We start from the raw sequence: 26,573 nt of genomic DNA, 5'->3' as shown, positions 1-26,573 counted from the left end.
AAGTTTTGAGTGCACAGTTTGGAAGAAACGACAACCACACAAAGTCTCAGGGTTTTCAATGCTCACATCTATCATTACACCAAAAATATGAATATGTACACAAATATCCTCAATACATATATTTAGGTACATCAAAAAACCTGTGCATGTGTCATCAATTGATTCAAATAGTAAGAGGAATATCAACTTTGCAATATGCTTTGAATAATGACCTATACTAAGCATACAAGTAAATGCAATTCAAAGTACAATATTAAAATTCTAGAGTCTAATTCAACTAACTTCCAATGAATTCTGAGATCTATTCAAGAGATATGATACAGTGGTCTCAAGATCCCAGTTCAATATGTAACACTTCAATGAAATTCTTAATAATTGTAATTTCCATGTAACACCAGGGGCACGAGGCAACAATTCTGGTGAAATCCCAAATTGAAAATGATATAAAGGTATTAAATAAAGGCCCAAGTTAGCTATGAGCCACATTTACATACTTACTTCTTTATTTGTAGTATATTTTAATAAACTCATTGTCACAAGATGGCTGAGTGACACATACAACTAAAGGATAGAATGGAGTATTGTATAAATGAAGCGACAGAGAACAACATATCAATTGATAATACTGTATTTGCCCATGAAATAATATTACATTAACTGAATAGGAACGTGCTATACATATCCCCTGATACACTTGTCAGGTTGTACAAAATAAAGAACACAGCTTATAAATGCATAGTTATAGTGATGACAGGTACTAATTCTTTAGCGAATTCTAGTCCATGAGGCAGCAAACGGTTGTACACGCGAAATGTGAAGCTCAAATGGCTGTCAGCCAGTCCGTATTGTCTTGTATACAATTATCCGCAAGTCATGAACTCACCCCTTTTACACGGTACTAAGTACAGTCAATGTCCATAGTCCATTAGCAAATTAACGTAGTGTCCCGTTGGTGTAGGTTGAGTTCTTGTTGTGGAGTAATACACGCCCATGCAGCAGCACCCAGTAGCCAGCAAGTCAGCAGCACCACGCTACACGGCACGTCAGATTACCCAAAATGCAGTATGATTTGTATGCTCGGAGATCGAAGGCGCGGCGCCGACACATACATTGTTGTTGGTTCTACACATGCATTACGTTGCATATGTCACTTTTGAAGAAAATATCTGACGGCTATCGCGTTGTTCCTGCTGTCCCAAAGTAATCATTAAAAAGAAATAAAATTTACTCAGTCATGAATTTATTTGTCTCTTTCTTTTTGCTCAAAAGCCAGGGTTTAGTACACATAATTTACCGAGCTGTGGTGCATGCATAGCGTAGCGTACGTGGGTCTAAGTTTATTTGCTCTCTGTATAGCATCTGGGCATACATCGTTTACTTATCGTGGTTTGCGACCCTGGTCCTGCCGTATCATAATCACAATTTAGACTATTAAAAGTATAAACATGAATGAATGAATGAATGAATCTTTATTTCACCAAAGTTATTGGTTTTATCTAAGTTAATAGTGAGTTTATTCATGATCAATCGTGTCAAAAGCTTTTTTTAGGTCAATAAATATACCGAAGGTAGTGTATCCATCATCCATTTTATCGGAGAGATCAGATACTAGGTCAGCAAGTGCAAGTTTGGTGCTATACTGCTTTCGAAAGCCATACTGAGTACTGATAAGAATGTTGAATTTGTCCAGAAAAGATAACAGCTGGTCCTTGACAACTGACTCGATAACTTTGCTAAGTGTAGGTAAAATGGAGATCGGCCTATAGTTGCCTACATCTAGTGCACATCCTTTTTTATAGATAGGAGTGATCTTTGCAAACTTAAGAGCATCTGGAAAGATGCCAGTAGCTAAAGAACAGTTTACAATATATGCTAGAGGACCAGAAATAACAGGACTTGCATCGATGACTACCTTCGGGTGAATGTGATCGTGTCCCATGGCTTTACATGGGTCCATGCGTTTAATTATCTTGACTATATCATTATCAATGACAGGGTGGAAGAAGAATGAATGGGGATGACTATCACCAAGGAAATGGTGGAAACTTACAGGCGATGTTATGGATGAAGCTAGGTTTGGGCCAATATTTGTGAAGAAACTATTGAACTTTTCGGCAATCCTTTCTTTATCCGTTAAAAGCCTGTCCGGGTTGTCATCGTCTTTTATTTGTTTTGGTGAGGTCATTTTACTACCTTTCTTTGTCAGGACTTCACCGATTATACTTCAGAGTTTGTTTGGGTTGCCCGATGCACTGTGAAATTTTTGGTGATAATGATGGTGTTTGGCGGACTTGAGCACCTTTGTCAAGATATTGCGATATCGCTTATAATAGGTACAAATGTTGAAATTATTTGGCGACCTTTTAGTTTTGGCGAATAAATTATGTTTCTTACGAACAGAGATGAGCAATCCCTTTGTCATCCATGGCTTACGGATAGCTTTAGGCTTTGTTTTGGACTGTTTGATGGGCGCATGCTTGGAATAAACAGCACTGAAAATGTCACAGAAGATCTGGTAAGCATCATTGGGGTTTGTACAGTTATAAACGGGCTGCCAGGAAACATTGCCTAGTTCCGAAAGAAAGTCGTCACGGTTATAAGAAGAGAAGTCGGTTTTGAGCAAAGAGTTGGTTTGAGAAAAGGAATTACCAAGATTATTTAGAAAAGTAAAAATTGGGAAATGGTCGCTGATATCTGCAAGTAGAGTGCCACAATCAATAAAATGGTCTGTAATATTGGTAATTATTAAGTCAATGGTGGTATTTGTGCTTTCAGTTGTTCTAGTAGGAGTATTAATGGTTTGCTCAAAATTGTAACTGTGAAGAAGAGAAATGAAATTAGCAGAGGTGTTGGTGTTACAACTAAGGTCAATATTGAAATCGCCAAGAAGTACACATTTTTTGTTCCTAGATGACATAAAATTTAAACACTTGTCTAGGCTATTCAAAAATTCCTGAGTGGACGTGTTTGGTTTCCTATAGATAACACCAACAACCAACTTGTCATGTGTGGAAAATATTTCTACAAAAAGAGATTCACAATTGTCAATATGCAAGGTGTTGATGCGTGAAAAAGACAAGGACTCATGAATATACATAGCAACACCGCCACCTTTAGAATATTCACGGCTACAAGTGACGAGTTCATATGTTGGAATGTTATACAAACAGCAATCAGAATCATTATGTAACCATGTCTCTGTTAAAGCAAGAACTGAAAACTTTTGTTGAAGGGTAGACATGAGAGAAACTAAGTCGTCGAAATGTTTTGCAATTGACCTTACATTTACGTGAAGAGCAGAAAAGAAGTGATTTTGACAAATAAAATTTGAGCTAGTGCTGCTAGATTTAAATTGGTCCAATGAGTATGTGTTACAAGTGTATTTAAAAGTTGATGATTCTGTGTTACCTTGTGTTCTATCCATAAGTTCTACAATGTCATGACTTTTTATTCACTCTACACTTTAGATCATTTGCTCTATGTCGCCTTCTGAACTTATCATAATCGCTCTCTCCTCTTCACTCTTCTTAACAAAAATCTTCCCTTTATTAGTCCAAATAAACTTCCACTTCTTCATCTTCTTTCTTTCATTTGCCTTGTAAAATATCTGTTTGTTAGTCAGGCTGAGATTTTCATTGATGTAAACGCGGTTCTGGTCGAAGTTATCAATGTTCATGTCCCTTGTTGACTTATTCTTGATGTTTTTCCTTGCATTGTATATATTATTTCGTACTGTCCTTCGTGTGAATCGTACTATAATGGTAGATGGTTTGGTATTACCTTGACGTCTTGAAGGGAGCCGATGACTGATGTCGATGTCAGTCTGGGAGATTCTGATTCCAGTAGCAGTGGCAACTTTCATGACCAAAGTATCAGTATCTTCACCAGGCTGTTCCTGTATGCCGTGGATTTCTAGATTATTGCGTCTCGTATATTGTTGCAAATCTTGAAGTTGACGATCCATTGTGGTTACCTTGGCAGTGGCTGACGCGAGTTGATCTTTCAGGGTTTTATTGTCTTCCTCCATTCTGTCCATTCTTTTCTTATACATGTCGAAGAAGCTGCTGATGTATTCGACAGAGGCTTGCAGTTCATCTATTTTATTTGCCAGGGTTGGTATCTCATCCACCTTCTCATTAAGAGCAGCCAGGTGTGACATAATCTGTGAAAGGTCATTTCCATCTTCTTTGTCGGCCATCTTTGCTTTGTCTTGAGGCGTACTTGAACTTGCCTGTGGGAATCGCTTTGCGGCACATTTTTTACACAGATCTAGATCCCCTTGACACAGACGCACCCCACGTGTCTGACCACAGTCGTTACACTTCATTTGATGTTATTTTGAATTAGTCAATTCACAGTTATAACTTTATTGGCTGAATTTTATTTCTCCGGGTTGATTGCTCGAAAGTTAGAGCGTAATTACCAAGATGTTTACACTACTGTACAAAACATGCGGCCTGTGTGATGACGGCGTCCGGGTATATGCACCGTGCACGTCACTTTTTTGTAGAACATACGAGGATTTACAACCCAGCCATCCCACAATAGCAATCAATATTCTAGTAGTAAAAGTACATACATTTACTTACAGTTATACATTTTATTCAATTGATCTCATTTCTCACTCAAAGGCCAGAATATAATATTAGCACATGTTACAATTTACCGAGTGACAGCATTGCCATTACAAGCATACGGTGTACACATAACTTGACTAATGTTGTGCCTAGCATGATACGCGTTACACCGTCTAGGTGCACCGCCGCGGCACCGATTGTCCATAGAAAATACAGGTAAAGATTTACGACCCTGCTGCTCACTGTCTCACATTTACAATTAATAAAACTACAGAAACATTTTTTCACGGTTACAAATTTATTTTCTCTCGAAAGCCTTGGTTTGTAACATCACGTAATTCACTGATTTTTGGGGATAAATGCTTTATATAGAACATACCTGTTGACGATGTACGAACCTGCTGTCCCATGGTTGTCATGCATGGTGACATAACATTTTCGAAAATTCTATACGACTGCAATGACTACGTTCAAATCCTATCTTCGTCAAGGAATTCACTACGTGCCTAAGCACCCAGTATATCATTCGATTCGTATTCACACGTACTACAATTCTTCGTTCATGGATTTTGAAAAACGTAGAGACAGACAACTTTAAAATGTGACAAAAATCCCAAAATTTGTGAATTTTCAGGAAAATTAGTCTAAAAATGACAATAAATGCACGAATACAAATGTGCAAACGTAGTTTGTTTACATTTCAGCTGATTGTCACATGTAGTGGCTTTACCGACAACATCATAAGTTTATGAATTAAGAGAATCGAAAAAGCACCTAAATTTGACCAAAAATGTCATTTTATTAATATTACTGTGGTTTACGATAGATATGCCGTAGGAAAAAAATTCAAAAAGTACTAAAAATAGCAGAATTTCAATTTCTAGAAATAACTTGTTTTGAATGAGGATGGTGAACTTCCGCCCTCTGCTAGGCTTTAAAGTATTGCATGTAGTAGTATAGTGAAGATATGAGATTTAAGATGGCCTCCTCTGACGGTATCTGCAAGCATACAAATCGCATTGCATGATGGTCTAGCTCACTTGTCGCTAGCAGTATCCACCTTCAGGCCTTGATGTTCAAAGTTAGGAGAAGCATGTGATCACTGGCTTCGAGAGTATTTATAGGGGTCTCCTTAACGATGATTGGGTACACACAAAGTCCAACAAATGTTTAGCTGTAGACATGTAAATTAGCACACTGTCATCATAAAAAGGTCCCAGACCTACATGTATACCTGTCATCACCATTCATCAAAAGGTCACTAGTACAGTAAACTAAAGAATCTATGATTCAAAATCACCACCTTACACTCATTATACACGTCTACACATATTTGTTATTTTGGGTATGAGGCCAGAAATGATTATATGTATGTACTTGTACACTTTCTGGTCTTTTAAAAAATGAAACATTTTTAATAATCGCAGAAAAGGTTTATATAAATATGGAAGACTCCTAAAACGAATAAAGGAAAAGAAAGTATATGGAGAGACATGGTGCAAACTCGACGCTTAGTGCGCTCACAACAGCTGATGCGCTGATTGTCGTGCTCGAGCTCAAACGCATTCCTTGCTTAAACTAGTAATACAGAGGGGTGGGACGGGGCATCGAATAAACCAATCAGGATGCTTCAAATCGAACATGTGATCCATGAATTTTCTCTCGAAGCTTGATACCACCTGCTGCCCTCTTATGGTGAGATATATTTTTCGTATGCTGCAGTACATTATGGAGTTTGCAGGACATTAAAACAGATTGCCGAAGCAGCATATTATTTGAACTGAAGCACCGAAACGTTGCATCTTTTGCGAGGGAAATAAACAAAAACACAATTAATATCTTGGTTTAATCAATATTTGGTGCCGAAGAGTTGCAGTAGGCTCGAACACACAGTCGATTCCAGTCTATATTATTTTCATACCAGATTTAAACTGAATGCCTTTATGCGTAAGGATTTATGCAAGAAATTTAGCTCTCTATCTGTGATTCATCAAGTCCCAATGAAAGTTAGTTGTCAAAAATGTTGTTCAAATGCCCGCCACGCCTCCTATTCTCAGCACAGGAAAGCTTGCCATCCTCGACTTCACTCGGCTTTCGTGATCCCCTACATACCTGGGATATGGCATGTGAGTGTTGAACTTCCTTCTGTCCCACCATGAGTTTACACATTCTCAAGATTTTGTTGAGTGGCGCGCCCTCACTGTACACTAATTATGTAGAGGTCAATGTATAGTCACCATTATTGATACATTGTCACAAAATTTTCTTCATAGGCTAGGCGAGGCTTGGTCTATTTTCCATATTTTGACCACACACATTTGGGTGTAAATTATAGATTATTACACTTGATAAATATGTGAGAGTGTATTTATATCCTGAGATACAGAGCTAGATAAATGATTATGTACAAGCCTTGCAACAAACAGCAGTAGTTTGTTATCAAGAGAAATCGGAAAAGAACACGGTAAAAAGGAGACGATTCGAGGACGATATAATACTTCCTAAACTTCTAATCGAAAATCTAAAAAGACACGATTTCTCTATTCATCTGCGCATTAGTGTATGAAATTTGAAAATGATAAGTCCATATTTGACGAAATTGAAACGATGATAAATATTTCACCTGTTTGTGAACTCCGCGCTCAATGTAAACCTATTTTAAGGCCAAGAAAAAAATTGTTTTCTGGTGAGTTTGAATCACTTAAATACCCTGCCTCGGTCTTCTTTTTTCTCGTGTTTGTGCAGCCAATGCAGAGTGCAGATCCAAGGGAAACACAAAATAAGGTTGGCACGAAACCCCTGAATACAGAGTCTTTCTCAGTAGTGTAGAGCACGAGTATAAAGTTGGTGTCAGATTCAGATTCGGATCTGAGGCCATCTGACGCTCAATATAACGTTCATAAGATAACGCTACCTGAATCTGAATCTGAATCTGATGCCAACTTTATACTCGTTCGATCGATTAATTACTCAAATTGGTCATTGATATTCATCGGATTATTATCAAAACCTAATCAGTTCTGGCCATTACCCTACAGAACATGTCTATGAAATTTTGTTTGAATTGATGCAGCTGTTTTTTCGGAAATGGTGATACAGACACACACACAGACACACAGACTTCATCAGTATATTATAACCTTCCTTACGGAAGGTAAAAATTACGTAAAAATAATCATTAAATAGTCGCCATATCTGTGTCTCTTCAAAATATACACTTTGAATGAAGGAGAAAACGTAACAACATCATTTGACTGATTAAACAAATACTCATAATTTTGCCCGAAACAGAAAGCGTCTGTGAATAAGGGTGATGTGGTTTAATGCATACGATGAAAAAGAACACCAAAGTGTCCTACCCCTTCTTTTTTAGCAAATTGAGCAAATTGAGCAAATGCTGAGCTCATGGAGGTTGAATTTTCAAATTCCAGTACTTTCATGGACGTTTGCCAAGATTCGAATCATTCAAGCTCGCGATCGCGCGACAACAGAGAGAAGTAAATTATATGACCGTTGGGGGCGATATAAATCAGTACACTCCACAGCGCAGCGTCACGCATATTCTATTTATATTCCAACGCGATTCGATCAAGTTAATTATGTATTTCTCTGTGTATAATTATAATTAGATATTAATTATCAATTCAATATACTGAAATAATTATAAACAAGAACTTGACAAAACATTTTGATGTTGTCTTTATTCATGTTATTCAATATTGTTATAGACACCAGAATTGTTGCCTCATACCCTTGGTAATACTAGATATAAATTCAATCTAGGTTCTTTATATGCTGTTGTTCTATATAGAGTCTTGCTTCACCAATCAAGGCATTCAAATTCATATGTTAAGCACCAATGTTTCCCATAATTAAAAATCGGTAACTCTTTAGATTCATCTCAGAAATAAGGATATGCAGAAAAGAGTGAAAAGAATGAATGAACTTATTCAAAGGTACTATACTTAGAAACTTATACGAAGGTACTATACTTAGAAACTTATACGAAGGTACTATACTTAGAAACTTATACGAAGGTAGTATACTTAGAAACTTATTCCAAGGTACCATACTTAGAAACTTATACAAAGGTACTATACTTAGAAACTTATTCCAATGTACTATACTTAGAAACTTATTCCAAGGTACTATACTTAGAAACTTATACAATGGTACCATACTGAGAAACTTATACAAAGGTACCATACTTAGAAACTTATACAATGGTACTATACTTAGAAACTTATACAATGGTACTATACTTAGACATGTACTACACTTAGAAACTTATTCCAATGTACTATACTTAGAAACTTATACAAAGGTACTATACTTAGAAAGTTATTCCAAAGTACTGTCATATAAAATAATTAATTAATTATTCATAATAAAAGCCATGTCACATGTCATTCATGTAAACACTGCACACAATAAAAACTATGTGCTTTCATCTAAACACTGCACACAATAAAAACTATGTGCATTCATTTAAACACTGTACACAATAAAAACATTGTGCATTCATCTAAACATTGCACACAATAAAACCTATGTGCATTCATTTAAACACTACACACAATAAAAACGGCATTCATTTAAACACTGCACACAATACAAACTTTCTACATTCATTTAAACACTGCACACAATACAAACTGTGCATTCATTTAAACACTGCACACAATAAAAACTATTCATTTAAACACTGCACACAATAAAAACTATTCATTTAAACACTGCACACAATACAAACTTTCTACATTCATTTAAACACTGCACACAATACAAACTGTGCATTCATTTAAACACTGCACACAATAAAAACTATATTCATTTAAACACTGCACACAATAAAAACTATTCATTTAAACACTGCACACAATAAAAACTATTCATTTAAACACTGCACACAATACAAACTGTATTCATTTAAACACTGCACACAATAAAAACTGTATTCATTTAAACACTGCACACAATAAAAACTATTCATTTAAACACTGCGCACAATAAAAGCTATGGCATTCATTTAAACACTGCACACAATTTAACTGAGAATATTGTTGCCTTTTTTAATAGGTGGTCATAGTCTATGGCTACAGATGGTAGAGGCATACGCTAATCAACTATGTACTCAAGAAGTCTACATCAAAGCCGTGTCATACTACCTAGCATGCCATAAAGTCTATGAGGCAATCAATATGCTGAAGGAAAACAAGCTTTTGAAGTAATTATATCTCCTACCCTATTAATTAGTGATTTAGTAGGTTTATATTCATCCCACATTAAATAATACTACAATATGCCAGGTAACTGAAGGGATGCGTAAGGGCCATTTTGTGCAATTAGTGATGAAACTTGGTGAACAAGTTGGGCTATAGAAAATGGGATGGCACGGCTATAGAAAACGTGGATGGCAGGGCTACAGAAAGTGTGGATGGCAAGGCTATATAGAAAATATGGGTGGCAACGCAATAGAAAGTGTGGATGGCAGGGCTATAGAAAGTGTGGATGGCAAGGCTATAGAAAGTGTGGATGGCAAGGCTATAGAAAGTGTGGATGGCAAGGCTATAGAAAATATGGGTGGCAAGGCAATAGAAAGTGTGGATGGCAGGGCTATAGAAAGTGTGGATGGCAAGGCTATAGAAAGTGTGGATGGCAAGGCTATAGAAAGTGTGGATGGCAAGGCTATAGAAAATATGGGTGGCAAGGCAATAGAAAGTGTGGATGGCAGGGCTATAGAAAGTGTGGCTGGCAGGGCTATAGAAAGTGTGGATGGTAGGGCTATAGAAAGTGTGGATGGCAAGGCTATAGAAAGTGTGGATGGTAAGGCTATAGAAAGTGTGGATGGCAAGGCTATAGAAAATATGGGTGGCAAGGCAATAGAAAGTGTGGATGGCAGGGCTATAGAAAGTGTGGCTGGCAGGGCTATAGAAAGTGTGGATGGTAGGGCTATAGAAAGTGTGGATGGCAAGGCTATAGAAAGTGTGGATGGTAAGGCTATAGAAAGTGTGGATGGCAAGGCTATAGAAAATATGGGTGGCAAGGCAATAGAAAGTGTGGATGGCAGGGCTACAGAAAGTGTGGATGGCAGGGCTACAGAAAGTGTGGATGGCAAGGCTATAGAAAGTGTGGATGGCAAGGCTATAGAAAATATGGGTGGCAAGGCAATAGAAAGTGTGGATGGCAGGGCTATAGAAAGTGTGGATGGCAAGGCTATAGAAAGTGTAGATGGCAGGGCTATAGAAAGTGTGGATGGCAGGGCTATAGAAAGTGTGGATGGCAGGGCTATAGAAAATAAGGACGGCAAGGCTATAGAAAATATGGGTGGCAAGGCTATAGAAAATATGGGTGGCAGGGCTATAGAAAGTGTGGATGGCAGGGCTATAGAAAGAGTAGATGGTAAGGCTATAGAAAGTGGATGGCAAGGCTATAGAAAGTGTGGATGGCAAGGCTATAGAAAGTGTGGATGGCAAGGTTATAGAAAGTGTGGATGGCAAGGCTATAGAAAATAAGGACGGCAAGGCTATAGAAAATATGGGTGGCAAGGCTATAGAAAGTGTGGATGGCAGGGCTATAGAAAAAGTAGATGGTAAGGCTATAGAAAGTGGATGGCAAGGCTATAGAAAGTGTGGATGGCAAGGCTATAGAAAGTGTGGATGGCAGGGCTATAGAAAGTGTGGATGGCAGGGCTATAGAAAATAAGGACGGCAAGGCTATAGAAAATATGGGTGGCAAGGCTATAGAAAATATGGGTGGCAGGGCTATAGAAAGTGTGGATGGCAGGGCTATAGAAAGAGTAGATGGTAAGGCTATAGAAAGTGGATGGCAAGGCTATAGAAAGTGTGGATGGCAAGGCTATAGAAAGTGTGGATGGCAAGGTTATAGAAAGTGTGGATGGCAAGGCTATAGAAAATATGGGTGGCAAGGCAATAGAAAGTGTGGATGGCAGGGCTATAGAAAGTGTGGCTGGCAGGGCTATAGAAAGTGTGGATGGTAGGGCTATAGAAAGTGTGGATGGCAAGGCTATAGAAAGTGTGGATGGTAAGGCTATAGAAAGTGTGGATGGCAAGGCTATAGAAAATATGGATGGCAAGGCTATAGAAAATATGGGTGGCAAGGCAATAGAAAGTGTGGATGGCAGGGCTATAGAAAGTGTGGCTGGCAGGGCTATAGAAAGTGTGGATGGTAGGGCTATAGAAAGTGTGGATGGCAAGGCTATAGAAAGTGTGGATGGTAAGGCTATAGAAAATATGGGTGGCAAGGCAATAGAAAGTGTGGATGGCAGGGCTACAGAAAGTGTGGATGGCAGGGCTATAGAAAGTGTGGATGGCAAGGCTATAGAAAGTGTGGATGGCAAGGCTATAGAAAGTGTGGATGGCAAGGCTATAGAAAATATGGGTGGCAAAGCAATACAAAGTGTGGATGGCAGGGCTATAGAAAGTGTGGCTGGCAGGGCTATAGAAAGTGTGGATGGCAAGGCTATAGAAAGTGTGGATAGCAAGGCTATAGAAAGTGTGGATGGCAAGGCTATAGAAAATATGGGTGGCAAGGCAATAGAAAGTGTGGATGGCAGGGCTACAGAAAGTGTGGATGGCAGGGCTACAGAAAGTGTGGATGGCAAGGCTATAGAAAGTGTGGATGGCAAAGCTATAGAAAGTATGGGTGGCAGGGCAATAGAAAGTGTGGATGGCAGGGCTATAGTAAGTGGATGGCAGGGCTATAGAAAATAAGGACGGCAAGGCTATAGAAAATATGGGTGGCAAGGCTATAGAAAATATGGGTGGCAGGGCTATAGAAAGTGTGGATGGCAGGGCTGTAGAAAGAGTGGATGGCAAGGCTATAGAAAGTGTGGATGGCAAGGCTATATAGAAAGTGTGGATGGCAAGGCTATAGAAAGTGTGGATGGCAGGGCTATAGAATACATGGGTGGCAGGGCTATAGAAAGTGTAGATGGCAGGGCTATAGAAAGTGTGGATGGCAAGGCTATAGAAAGTGTTGATGGCAAGCATGAATGGCAGGCAGGGCTATAGAAAGTGTGAATGGCAAGGCTATAGAAAGTGTGGATGGCAGGGCTATAGAAAGTGTGGATGGCAGGGCTATAGAAAGTGTGGATGGCAAGGCTATAGCAAGGCTATAGAAAGTGTGGATGGCAGGGCTATAGAAAGTGTGGATGGCAGGGCTATAGAAAATAAGGACGGCAAGGCTATAGAAAATATGGGTGGCAGGGCTATAGAAAGTGTGGATGGCAGGATTATAGAAAGAGTGGATGGCAAGGCTATAGAAAGTGTGGATGGCAAGGCGATAGAAAGTGTGGATGGCAGGGCTATAGAAAGTGTGGATGGCAAGGCTATATAGAAAATGTGGATGGCAAGGCTATAGAAAGTGTGGATGGCAGGGCTATAGAAAGTGTAAATGGCAGGGCTATTGAAAGTGTGGATGGCAAGGCTATAGAAAGTGTTGATGGCAAGCATGAATGGCAGGCAGGACTATAGAAAGTGGATGGCAGAGCTATAGAAAGTGTGAATGGCAAGGCTATAGAAAGTATGGATGGCAGGGCTATAGAAAGTGTGGATGGCAGGGCTATAGAAAGAGTGGATGGCAAGGCTATATAAACCGTGGATGGCAGGGCTATTGAAAGTGTGGATGGCAGGGCTATAGAAAATAAGGACGGCAAGGCTATAGAAAATATGGGTGGCAAGGCTATAGAAAATATGGGTGGCAGGGCTATAGAAAGTGTGAATGGCAGGACTATAGAAAGAGTTGATGGCAGGGCTATAGAAAGTGTGGATGGCAAGGCTATATAGAAAGTGTGGATGGCAAGGCTATAGAAAGTGTGGATGGCAGGGCTATAGAAAATATGGGTGGCAGGGCTATAGAAAGTGTAGATGGCAGGGCTATAGAAAGTGTGGATGGCAAGCATGAATGGCAGGCAGGGCTATAGAAAGTGTGAATGGCAAGGCTATAGAAAGTGTGGATGGCAGGGCTATGGAAAGTGTGGATGGCAGGGCTATAGAAAGTGGATGGCAGGGCTATAGAAAGTGTGGATGGCAAGGCTATGGCAAGGCTATAGAAAACGTGGATGGCAGGGCTATAGAAAGTGTGGATGGCAGGGTTATAGAAAGTGTGGATGGCAAGGCTATAGAAAGTGTGGATGGCAAGGCTATAGAAAGTGTGGATGGCAAGGCTATAGGAAATAAGGATGGCAGGGCTATAGAAAATAAGGACGACAAGGCTATAGAAAGTGTGGATGGCAAGGCTATAGAAAGTGTGGATGGCAGGGCTATAAAAAGTGGATGGCAGGGCTATAGAAAGTGTGGATGGCAGGGCTATAGAAAGTGTGGATGGCAAGGCTATAGAAAATATGGGTGGCAGGGCTATAGAAAGTGTGGATGGCAGGGCTATAGGAAGTGTGGATGACAGGGCTATAGGAAGTGTCGATGGCAGGGCTATAGAAAGTGTGGATGGCAGGGCTATAGAAAGTGTGGATGGCAGGATTATAGAAAATAAGGACGGCAAGGCTATAGGAAGTGTGGATGACAGGGATATAGAAAATGTGGATGGCAGGGCTATAGAAAATATAGATAATATGAAATAGGCATAACATTGTTAAAGTTTGCATTTGACCTCTATCTTCAAGGTCAATTGCCAAAAATCGCCATAATGTACATGTATATGCACAACTCTGATATATGCCCTAGCCTACTGTATTTCACCAATCCTGGCACAAATATTATATGCACATTAATTTATTTTGTGACCTTTGTGATAACGGCTGAATGGTAGCCATGTTTGTCACACATATTCACATTTTGCCTACTAACACTGGACGTTATCAATGGGGCAAGCTATCTAATGAAACCTTGCCCTTTGACCTTGACATCTATTTTCAATGTCAGATAGCCCACAATCATCATAATGATATGCATCAACTGATTTCAACCAAATCTGACACAAATGTCAGAATACAGTAGTTCACAAAAACACATCACTTGGAGATGGCTTGTGACCTTTGCAGTAATGACTGATTGGCTGCCATATTTGTCCAAAAAATTCAGAATATGAGTAAGTAAATTGAAATGTTGGGTATGTGTTTGATGTACACTTCTTATTGTACTCTTCTACTGTGGGTATTGTTTCATAAAATCAGTGAAATCATCCTCATGATGGAGTTCTTAAAACCAATGTTATTAGAGTCTGGTGGTTGTAAAACAAGTAGTTTAAAATGACATTTTGAAGTCATAGGGCTTGGATAATGCAGACTGTCAGCAAAGGGAACGAGAACTTATAAAGATAATAAATTGATATATTGCTCCACCTCTTTGCAGAGAAGCTGTTGCAGTGGCTAAAGTGCGACTATCACCCAGTGACCCTGTCTTGTGTGAACTCTATCAGACTTGGGCTGTACAATTAGAAAATGATGGAAATTTTGAACAAGCCGCTAAATGGTGAGAATGGTTTGAGCAAAGTCATGTATGAAAAAAATGTTTAAGGTATTTACGAAATGAAAAAAATATATGCCTAGCAACAAGACTACACCCATGTCAACAAAGAAACAATGACGTACATGTATAAATGTGACACTGGGATTAGTAGTAGATGAACATTATAAAGATGACATATGATATAGTAAGACTGCAACTAAGATACCACCCAAACATAAAACAACTAACAGTAAAATGATGTTTTATATTGCATAGGTAACAACAGGAATGGATAGGCTTGTGGATAAAAAAATGTTAAACACAGAAACTGTACAGTTGTACTACAGTGCCATTGGCACTATTTTTCATGTTTCTAGAATCCAATGTAAAATATTAGGAAGCATAAAGCAAATTGAGAATCTGATATGATTTGAAATAGTACATGACTTGTACTCTTTATCATATTTATCATACAATTTATCATTTTGACAGTTACTTGGCAACTCATCAAATTTGTGATGCTGTCAGATTATTGGCCAGAAGAGGTGACCTGTCAGCATTAAGGATTGCATCCCAGGTAGCATTATATGCAAATGAAGTTGAACAGGCATCATCATTGGCTCTTCAGTGTGCCAATCAGTATCAAAACACTGCTGATTGGCAGATGGCATTTGATGTACTTTCAAATCACAGGAATGTGAAGGTAGGTTTTACACAATGTAGCCATACACATAGAACTTTGTACATCCTGAAGGTGTACACACATCCTAGTGCTAGGAAGAGGAGCACAGCCATGTACCAAACAACCCTGTTACAGTGTATATTTTTTCCACAGATTTGTTGTATCCCTGCGAAAAGTATGACTCTTATATGGATATGCATTTAACATAGCTGTGGCCAGCACACATACCTCATAGTTGTGCTATTTTGGAATCATCCAATCAGAATTAGCTCCCAATGGCGAAGCTAAGAGGGTGCTACTATGTTGGGTCCTTTTCGTCCGTCTGTCCATCCGTGCATGTGTGTATGTGTGCATCCGTCTGTCCATCCGTGTCCATTTCAATCTAAAATACACTTGGGCCAATTTCATTGAAACTTTCAGTAAACATCAAATAATATCCTGTGCATATGGACTTTAAAGGCCCACCTCCCCTATGTAAACGGTGAAGGCCCTTTGTGGTCATTTTGCTAAACAATAGGGAAGTGGTAACAACCTAACGATAGCTCCTGCTAAACTGCAGTTCACATGTTCCGACCATTGACATCTACCGTACTGTGACCAAGTCATTATGAATATATGACGTATGTAATTACCGCATTCATTTTCAATAAGAATGAAAATCTGAGGTACATTTCTTGAAATTACTTTCGGTCAGATGTCAGAAAAGCTACGCCGACTTTGGCATTGATAACTCTATGCAGCTTTCAATCAACATGTAGTAACACAAACGAACTAATCCTAATGATGCTTACATTATCTCCAAAATAAACACGATAGCTGAAAATCACGATAGTGTGCCATATACATGTACACGATTACAACAAGTAAATTTGTCATTGACGTCAATTCTAGCCGTCTTCTTTGCTTGAAACCAAGTTATGAGCGCATCGAGTACAGATATTCTCTGTGTCTTGCACAATGACCAATCCCAATCACAATGGGCGAAAAACACCTCGATCGACTCTCTCTGATCTTCAGTGACGATAATTGACATCTTACTCATCCTGACTGCAAGTTCAGACTAATTAATCCAAACTTTGACTGCACAGTTTATAATATGTTACAATGTTGTACCATCATTTCACATCCATTTCTATACACAACCACCCTTGGTGTACGCGATCCATTGCTATGAAGTGTTGATAGATAGAACTTCTGTCAGTGTCACGTCTGTAGCCTCTGTTCGTACGATCGTGGCATTGACTATCATGAAATTTCAATCATATTCTCCATGGCCAATACTAGTAAAGTAGGAAGTGTGCCATTTATCGAAAGAAGAAGAGTTACCCTACGATTATCCATTTATGAGCATTATTCTAATTTACAACACATTATTTGTAAAATACAAACTACCTCAAAGTATATAAACTACGAGTTTATATTGTCTCGTTTTTGTATCATACAGTAATTGTTAGTATCGCATTTCTTTTGAAAATGGTTTCAATTCTGAATACAACAACAAGATTCGCATAGTTTGAATATGTGGCAATAAAATTTTCACAGTGTAGCAAAAACTTCAACTAAGTAAAGGAGCCTGAAGTTCGGTAGTATGAAGTATGGTATTGGGTATTTTTACTCATGATCGCCTGTATTGATCTTTCTTCAACTGTAAAATTTAACAAACCAGATGATCAGGAAATGCTAAATTGTTGTCTGACGTACTTCAATTTATTAGGGTCACCCTATTCTTTTTTTCTGTTCTTTAGCTCCGCTGTCAGCGAAAGCTGAAAGCGTAGCTTTAGGTATAGGTGGGTATTGAGGTATAGAGAGTAGAGTGAATCATAGGTGTCCGTCAAACTTTTATATTTTCACTATCTACTCCGAAAGTGACAGTCGGAATTCTTCGATATTTGGTGTGCATGTTCCCTGGGGGGAGGCTATTCAGATTTGTTCATGCCAAGTTGATCTGTGCCATTTTCAATTTTTTATGATTTTTTTTCCAAAAATGACATTTTCATCAACTCCTCATAAACTTTAAGTCAGATTGCTTTGATATCTGGTGTGTTGATGCACAGGGGGTAGCTTACTTAGATTTGTTAATTTCAAGTCAGCACGTCTTCTCTTCTATTTTTTATGATTTTTTTTTTGAAATTTGAAAAAAAAATGAATATGTTAATGAGCATAATGACCGACGCCATATTGGAAATCAGTCCGCGAGACTTTAGGTAAAGTGCAACTTTTCAAAAGACACTATTGACGTCAAACAAGCAATGTAATATGTGCTGTAGTCTTAATTCTACGCATTGTGCGCCCAAATGACAAATATTTGTTCGAAAAAGGTTTGTAAACATCAAATCTAATTCACACACCACCCCTCCTACAGAATGGTTCATTCCAGTATATGCACCTCATAGGTCATGATCATTGTGAGAAGTCTTCCATGCCTGAACTGAAGTGTTTTTGACAGAGTCAGTCGTCAATAAAAACGATAGTACTATTTCTAAAATTACCACATTTTGAAAGGGAAAGTACTTTGTGGTTCATTTATGGAGTTTTGTTTTTGTACGATCAATATTGGTGGCAAAATTACAGCGTCAAAATTGCCGTAATGGACGACAATCCCAAGTACCCGGATGCACGAGGGACTAACCCAGAAGCAAGTCGTTGTCAGCCATACGTTACAGTGCAGTGGTAACATCGTCCGAGAAATCGCTGCGTTCAGTGTCATTATTCACAGAATTGTTGTTTTCGAGTGAAACCCCGTCTTGAATTGTATAACTCTAACAAATGAAGACATGTCGAGTTACGTTTTGAAAGTTGTATCGCTAGTTTCAGACGATTTTCTCACGTACTATCGGGGCTTACTTGGACTTGAACCTTACTCCAGTTCATCGGGAAGTTTAGCCAGCCCGATAATTCTTTCTGGTTTAGTTTACAACACTTTTGATCGCGCAGATTTTGTTGTTGTGATGAAAAGAAATTTAAAAAAAGATCACTTCAACCATTTCGTTGTGTTTTCTTTATGAAAGGTAATCGAACATGAACGAGTGTTACCACTGTAACCAGGAGGGTCTATGCTGTAACGTATGGCAAGGGTTCGACATACACACTGGTCCGCTATCCCGCGAGTCTAGTAACTTTCTGTAAGGACCATGTACCAAATGCCCATTGCAGGTAGTCCGACGGGATAGTGACTTTTCGATAGGTATATCAGGGAGCTCAGAATTCAAACCACCGGCTATATGATGAATTCACGGTCATAGTAAAATTCATTTGATTTTTAATTTGCTATTTTGACCAACTCCGGTTGTCTATTCGCGATAAAATTACGATTAGTTTGGAAACGGGGTAGATTTTCTATGATTCCGTGTCATAAAAGCATGTGTTGTGTAGTTTTCGAAAAGCACACCCGGTGGGAAAGTCGCCCAACAGACGATCTCGCGCCATTGCTGTACTACGTGGCACTTTATTCTGGCGGGGTGTCTCTTGAAAACGGGAATAGCGAACGATGAGCCAATCAAGTGAGACCTTTCAAATGTAGCTAATATTATAGCCAATAAAATTAGTTGTACGATGATATGTGTATAATAAGTCCTCTACACTGTAACAAGTAAATAGTAAAGTTGAAATCTTTGTCGCATGAATTCGTATTTATGTACGGATGCGTAGTCTTTCTGAACAGTAATTCTTAGATCAGTTAGTATTTAAACTACGTTTCTGAGTTAATTATTCGGTAGGTTATTGACGAGCTCCCTTTGTAAAAACGCTGTACAAATTGGATGTCGGCGTTCGCCTGGCCACGTTCAACGGAACTAGTGAAGCTCAATCATAACAATGGTGGCTGTCAAAATCGAAGACGCAATGCGCAATTTGACCGTGTTGCTATTTCAGTGAGTTTATTCAGCAAGAAAACAACGTGTTCTATGTTTTTGTACTTCCTACATGATGTGATGATCGTTTTTTTTACCGGTACAACTTACAGCCTACAATGAAACTGCTAACTTACTTAGTAACACTGACCATGGATGTATTAGTGATACATCACTAATACTGGTAAACCTGGAAATGTTCGTGTAAGATTTATTTTTGCTAATTTCGCTACAAAACAAAAACGCGAAAATAAGTAGTAGCGAAAATATATATTTCTGCATAATGCAGTACATCCATGCACTGACACGATTCCGTGTTCCGTGTTCCGTGTTCATGTTTTGGTATTCAGTTTGAAAAATTAAAATCCTGAACTTTATTTTGCGAACGGTTTTGTCATTTCTTAGTAATTATAGGGCCGACTGTATCACGTTTAACGTTTATGTCAACCCGGAAGTACATAGACACGAAAATAGACGAAGTGACTTGTACATGTAATGAGTAACAAAATTTTGCTGTAACTGCTGGTAACCTTCAAATTTATTTATTTTTATGTTGTAAATACATTCTAATATGCACTAAGGACAACACTATAAAGACTTGCTCTATGGGAAGGTAATTTTTTGTCTTTTAAAAATGCAATAGTTAGATCAATGTGTACCAGAAATGTTATGTAGTATTTAAGCTAGAAATAAGACCACATAACATCTTATTACTCCTCCCCCCCCCCCCAATTAAGACAAACTACTCACAGAAAGCAACAAAAAAAAGAGAAGAAGCTCCAAAACATAAAAAAAGAGAATAAAATTACAGTAAGGAGTTGATGATGCACAAACAACTACAACGAAATAGACAGTTCAATTACAACAGTGTTTGAAATAAATATGGGGTTTGGAAAAGTGAATTAGAAGTAGAGCAAAAACTAAGAGAGATGAAGAGCCTAAGTGAACAAGCGAAAGCACTTAAAGATAGGACCACCAAATTTTTTGCAGGACTACTACGTTATCAATTTTACTAGTCCTGTGGGATAGTGACTTTTACTCCAGTGTCGAACCCTGTTGGCTGAGAATGACTCTCTTTCGGGTACTTGGGGATTGTCACCGTACGGAAACTAAGATGACGATTAATACATTTCTTCCCTATATATATATATCTACTACAACTAGTACAAGTTGAATGTTGTTGACTTGGTAAATTTGTTAGAAAATTGAAATTCAAATTGCCTCAAAATTATTTTAGATCCCTAGTTTATTTCATTCATCATTAAAATTTTCCAGGGTTAAAGCTGTAAGACACTGGAATTATTTATAGCCACCCTCAAAATCCTCTTTTTTTCTTCTTTTTCTTGTGTGCATTTCCCAGTCATTTTTTCTCTGAGATTTTGTGCAATTTTTCATAACAGTAGATTTTTGTTATAAAATGGTGACTATGGTATAAAAGTACAATACATTACCAACTTCTGTGTAAAATGTGTTTTATAGTGAGACATCATATGAAACCACTAACCACTTTATTGCATCACTAAAACAAAACTGCATAGTAAAGAGCTGAAGAACTGAACCACTTCTACATGTCACCAAAATAAAAAATAAAATAAAAAAAACACAGCGGAGCTATTCTGACCGATAGGTCGCTTGTCATTATCCGCGAACCCAAAGTTTCAACCCCCCCCCCCCCCCCCCCGACATCAACAACAAAAATCACATAAAAAGAAAACATCAAGGAGGAAAAGACACAACAGACTGTCATATCATATAGCATCGTGATAAAGATTACATAAATTGACTCCTCAATCGGAATCTGAAATAATGGTGTGCAATAGCTTTAGGTATATAAACTCCGTACTCTGAGGAGGCACTAGTTGAAGACATGTCGGATCGGAGCACGATCTCTGAGCCGTGGTAAATATGGAGGCACCTTTTGTGAGGTTTAACTATTTCTGATTTTGTTTGCGTATTTGAATATTATCTATGCCTCACTATCACACATTTTATGAATGAATTTTATTACTATATGATATGCTAGCTGCAGTGGAGGGAAGGTAAAATAGGGTGTCCAAAACATCTATTGCGCATGCTTGAGTGGCGTGTCGGTCAGAGTGGTACAATAAGTCGACTTCCGTATCACTATCTCACTACCGCTGTAACAGCTGCTAAACAAGACAATGGTATAACATTGCAATGATTCGATAGAATGTCATTTTCCTCCTTGGACCGTAATCTTAGTTACGGAGTTCGGAATATAACCAATTTGTGTTGCATTTTCATGGTGTTTGTGAGAGCATGGAAGTATAACACACTTATACTTCCATGGTGAGAGTCAAAACCATTCCATTGAAAGTGTCACTAAAAATAGACGTTGCATGCCGTCCACAGCATACGTCCCTTTCAGGCCACTGATGCTAATCTAGTTGCCGCACAACCGGTAACCTAGCTATGGCCACAAACACTCCCGATCTTGTGCAGTGGAAAATTGAAAATAATGATACTGCTTCACCTTGTCTTTGGTATATTTTGATGGTAAAACTTGAAATTGATATGTATATGTTAGGCATTTGATTTACTGATAGTAGATAAGGTGATGTTTGTGGGGTGGAGTAGCCATTAATGCGAGAACCTGGGATTGAAAGCCGGGCCTTTAATGTCTTTTTTTATATATACATATTTGACTGAATGGCAGCCATGTTTGTAGTTAAAATGAAATATTTACTGCATAACTCAAAAACTGTAATATTACACAGACAATCCATTCAAGTGTACTGTATACCCTCAGATTATCAGATGCAAGCTACCTCTATTACAGCTATGGTCACATAGCTGGTGCATGGCTAGGGGAATTACCTCTATTACAGCTACATGGTCACATATAGCTGGTGCATGGCAAGGGAAAATACCTCTGTTACAACTACATGGTCACATAGCTGGTGCATGGCAAGGGAAAATGCCTCTATTACAGCTATGGTCACATAGCTGGTACATGGCTAGGGAAAATACCTCTGTTACAACTACATGGTCACATAGCTGGTGCATGGCAAGGGAAAATGCCTCTATTACAGCTATGGTCACATAGCTGGTACATGTACATGGCTAGGGGAAATACCTCTATTACAGCTATGGTCAAATAGCTGGTACATGTACATGGCTAAGGGAAATACCTCTGTTACAGCTACATGGTCACATAGCTGGTACATGGCTAGGGGAAATACCTCTATTACAGCTATGGATACATGGCTAGGGGAAATACCTTTGTTACAGCTACATGGTCACATAGCTGGTACATGGCTAGGTAAAATACCTCTATTACAGCTATGGTCACATAGCTGGTGCATGGCTAGGGGAAATGCCTCTATTACAGCTATGGTCACATAGCTGGTACATGTACATGGCTAGGGGAAATACCTCTATTACAGCTATGGTCACATAGCTGGTACATGGCTAGGGGAAATACCTTTGTTACAGCTACATGGTCACATAGCTAGGGGAAATACCTCTATTACAGCTATGGTCACATAGCTGGTACGTGGCTAGGGGAAATACCTTTGTTACAGCTATGGTCACATAGCCAGTACATGGCTAGTGAAAATACCTCTATTACAGCTATGGTCACATAGCTGGTACATGGCTAGGGGAAATACCGGTACCTTTGTTACAGCTACATGGTCACATAGCTGGTACATGGCTAGGGAAAATGCCTCTGTTACAGCTATGGTCACATAGCTGGTACATGGCTAGGGGAAATACCTCTATTACAGCTATGGTCACATAGCTGGTACATGGCTTGGGGAAATACCTCTATTACAGCTATGGTCACATAGCTGGTACATGGCTAGGGGAAATACCTTTGTTACAGCTACATGGTCACATAGCTGGTACATGGCTAGGGAAAATGCCTCTGTTACAGCTATGGTCACATAGCTATGGTCACATAGCTGGTACATGGCTAGGGAAAATACCTCTGTTACAACTACATGGTCACATAGCTGGTACATGGCTAGGGAAAATACCGTTATTACAGCTATGGTCACATAGCTGGTACATGGCTAGGGAAAATACCTCTATTACAGCTATGGTCACATAGCTGGTACATGTACATGGCTAGGGGAAATACCTCTATGGTCACATAGCTGGTGCATGGCTAGGGGAAATGCCTCTATTACAGCTATGGTCACATAGCTGGTACATGGCTAGGGAAAATACCTCTGTTACAACTACATGGTCACATAGCTGGTACATGGCTAGGGAAAATACCTCTATTACAGCTATGGTCACATAGCTGGTACATGGCTAGGGAAAATACCTCTGTTACAACTACATGGTCACATAGCTGGTACATGGCTAGGGAAAATACCTCTATTACAGCTATGGTCACATAGCTGGTACATGGCTAGGGAAAATACCTCTATTACAGCTATGGTCACATAGCTGGTACATGGCTAGGGGAAATACCTCTGTTACAGCTACATGGTCACATAGCTGGTGCATGGCTAGGGGAAATACCTGTTGTGCCAGTGCTCACATAGCTGGTACACAGCTGTGGGAAATACCTCTATTACAGCTATGGTCATATAGCTGGTACATGGCGAGGGGAAATACCTCTGTTACAGCTAGGCTCACAGCTGGTACATACCGGTACATGTGTATATATAGCTGTGGGAAATACCTTTGTTATGGTAGCCAAGGTGTGCTAGCCAAAGTTGTTACAGGGATATTTTACACAAAGCTGGTACAGCAATTGTGGTTCTATAGAGCTCTTACAGCTATGTGCACAACCCTGTCGTAGGTATGTGACTGTAACAGAGCTGAAGAAGTTAAATTCCCCATGTTGGTTGAAATTGATATGAAATTGATAAAATAACAACTGAAAATGGTTTTAGCACAACTGAACTAATAAGGTTCAGAAGTGCTGTAGTCATGGTGCAGTGTCTGTCTGTCTGTCTCTGTCTGTAAACAACTTAAAAGTCAATAACCACTGGGCTGATTGCCATGATATTTGGTGGGTATATTACCTTGGGTGTCTAGTTGGGAAATTGTTCAAATCAAAATGATCTTACCACTGGTGTGTGATTTGAGTAAAAAAAATTATTTTTGGTGAAAAAAAAATTAAACTTAAAACTACCTTGTTGATTGGTCTGAAAATTGGTGGGAACGTTCCGAGGGATGTTTAGATGAAGAATTACAGTGGGTACATGATGATCCCATCAGTGATATGCAAATTAGGGTCAAAAGTCAGTAATTCCAAATGTACTTGGCTGATTTGGCTGAAATATCACAGGGATGTTTCTTGGAATGTACAGATCAAGTGATACTAATTTACATGATGATCCCATTAGCAATATAGAAATTAGGGCTAAAAAACCATGGTTTTTTGGTGAAATGTCTGTAGGAATATTTAGGCCAGATGAGTACAGAAATTATTGTTTTATTGATCTTATGAAACCATTAAAATTTGTATGGGGTACTTAACATCATGTAACAATTGTGTGTGAATGGCACTGGAATTAATATCTCCTTGAGGTTGCTTGGTAACATTGTCTATCTAACTTTAGCACAGAACTACAGGTTGGTTCAAGGTAAAATGCTTGTCTGTCTGTCTGTCTGTCTGTCAGTCTTGTAGATGATGAGAGTGATTTCGGTATTAAACTTTACCTCTCAAACTACTGGGGACGAAATTTGGTGTTGATTCTAAAAGTCTGTAAATTGTGAGTGTCATACTTAATGTAATTGGCCCTAGCAACCATGACCATGCCCTTAGCAACAGTCAAATGATAGGGTTTTTTACAATTATAACAACAGGCAATTAGGTAGGCAATTGAATAAACATTATTTGAAAATATGTAAATATCCTTAGCAACAAGACCCATGCCCATAGCAACTTGTAAACAATGACGTACATGTATACATGTAATGCCAAAGTGACGCAATTGACGGGAAGGTACATGTGAATGAATAAACACTGCCTAATTGTATGCCTAGCAACAAGACCAAGCCCATAGCAAAAATTAAATGATGGTGTATATTACACATTTATAACACCATGGATGTTAGGCATGGGAATAAATCTTTGAAAAATGAATGCAAATATGTCTAGCAACAAGACCATATAGTCATTACAAAGAATTATAGTTTACTGTCAACAGTTGTGCTACAAAGCCATTTACACGTTTATTACATTTGAAATTTGAAATTGAAAGGATATAAATCAATGTTGTGTTTTGTCTTTAGGGTCATCAGCTGCAGTTGGTTGTTCACCAGGTGTTAGTACAAAGTATGCTGGATATGAATTTAGTGTCTAGAGATGTGTTTCCAAATGCTACATTTGCTGAATGGTTTGTACAGTCATCAACATCTCAGAAATGGATGGATTCTCTGTCTTCTGAATTTAAGGGTAAAACTAAATACAATGTTCCATTTACATTTAATTCTGTACTAACTGACATAATTATTAGTGTGCCAATCAATATCAAGATACATGATGTACAATATATCAAGATACATTATGTACAAAATATCAAGATACATTGTGTACAAAATATCAAGATACACTGTGTACAAAATATCAAGATACATTGTGTACAAAATATCAAGATACATTGTGTACAAAATATCAAGATACATTGTGTACAAAATATCAAGATACATTATGTACAAAATATCAAGATACATTGTGTACAAAATATCAAGATACATTGTGTACAAAATATCAAGATACACTGTGTAAAAATATCAAGATACATTGTGTCCAAAATATCAAGATACATTGTGTACAAAATATCAAGATACATTGTGTACAAAATATCAAGATACATTGTGTACAAAATATCAAGATACATTGTGTACAAAATATCAAGATACATTGTGTACAAAATATCAAGATACATTGTGTCCAAAATATCAAGATACATTGTGTACAAAATATCAATATATATTGTGTACAAAATATCAAGATACATTGTGTACAAAATATCAAGATACATTGTGTCCAAAATATCAAGATACATTGTGTACAAAATATCAAGATACATTGTGTACAAAATATCAAGATACA

General features: G+C 38.4%; 1 protein-coding gene across 1 annotated transcript in view; it reads left to right on the top strand.

The window, feature by feature from the left end:
- LOC144438662 (gem-associated protein 5-like) overlaps positions 1-26,573 on the top strand; it is a 183,025-nt gene that overhangs the window by 140,884 nt on the left and 15,568 nt on the right. Inside the window, exons 18-21 of the mRNA XM_078127810.1 lie at positions 9,657-9,804; positions 14,906-15,025; positions 15,494-15,704; positions 25,751-25,913. Coding sequence (XP_077983936.1) covers positions 9,657-9,804; positions 14,906-15,025; positions 15,494-15,704; positions 25,751-25,913 — 642 coding nt within the window. The remainder of the gene's footprint in view (positions 1-9,656; positions 9,805-14,905; positions 15,026-15,493; positions 15,705-25,750; positions 25,914-26,573) is intronic.

This window comes from Glandiceps talaboti, chromosome 8 (genome assembly GCF_964340395.1).
Source record: "Glandiceps talaboti chromosome 8, keGlaTala1.1, whole genome shotgun sequence".
NCBI lineage: Eukaryota > Metazoa > Hemichordata > Enteropneusta > Spengelidae > Glandiceps > Glandiceps talaboti.
This window is presented reverse-complemented; position numbering and strand designations above follow the sequence as displayed.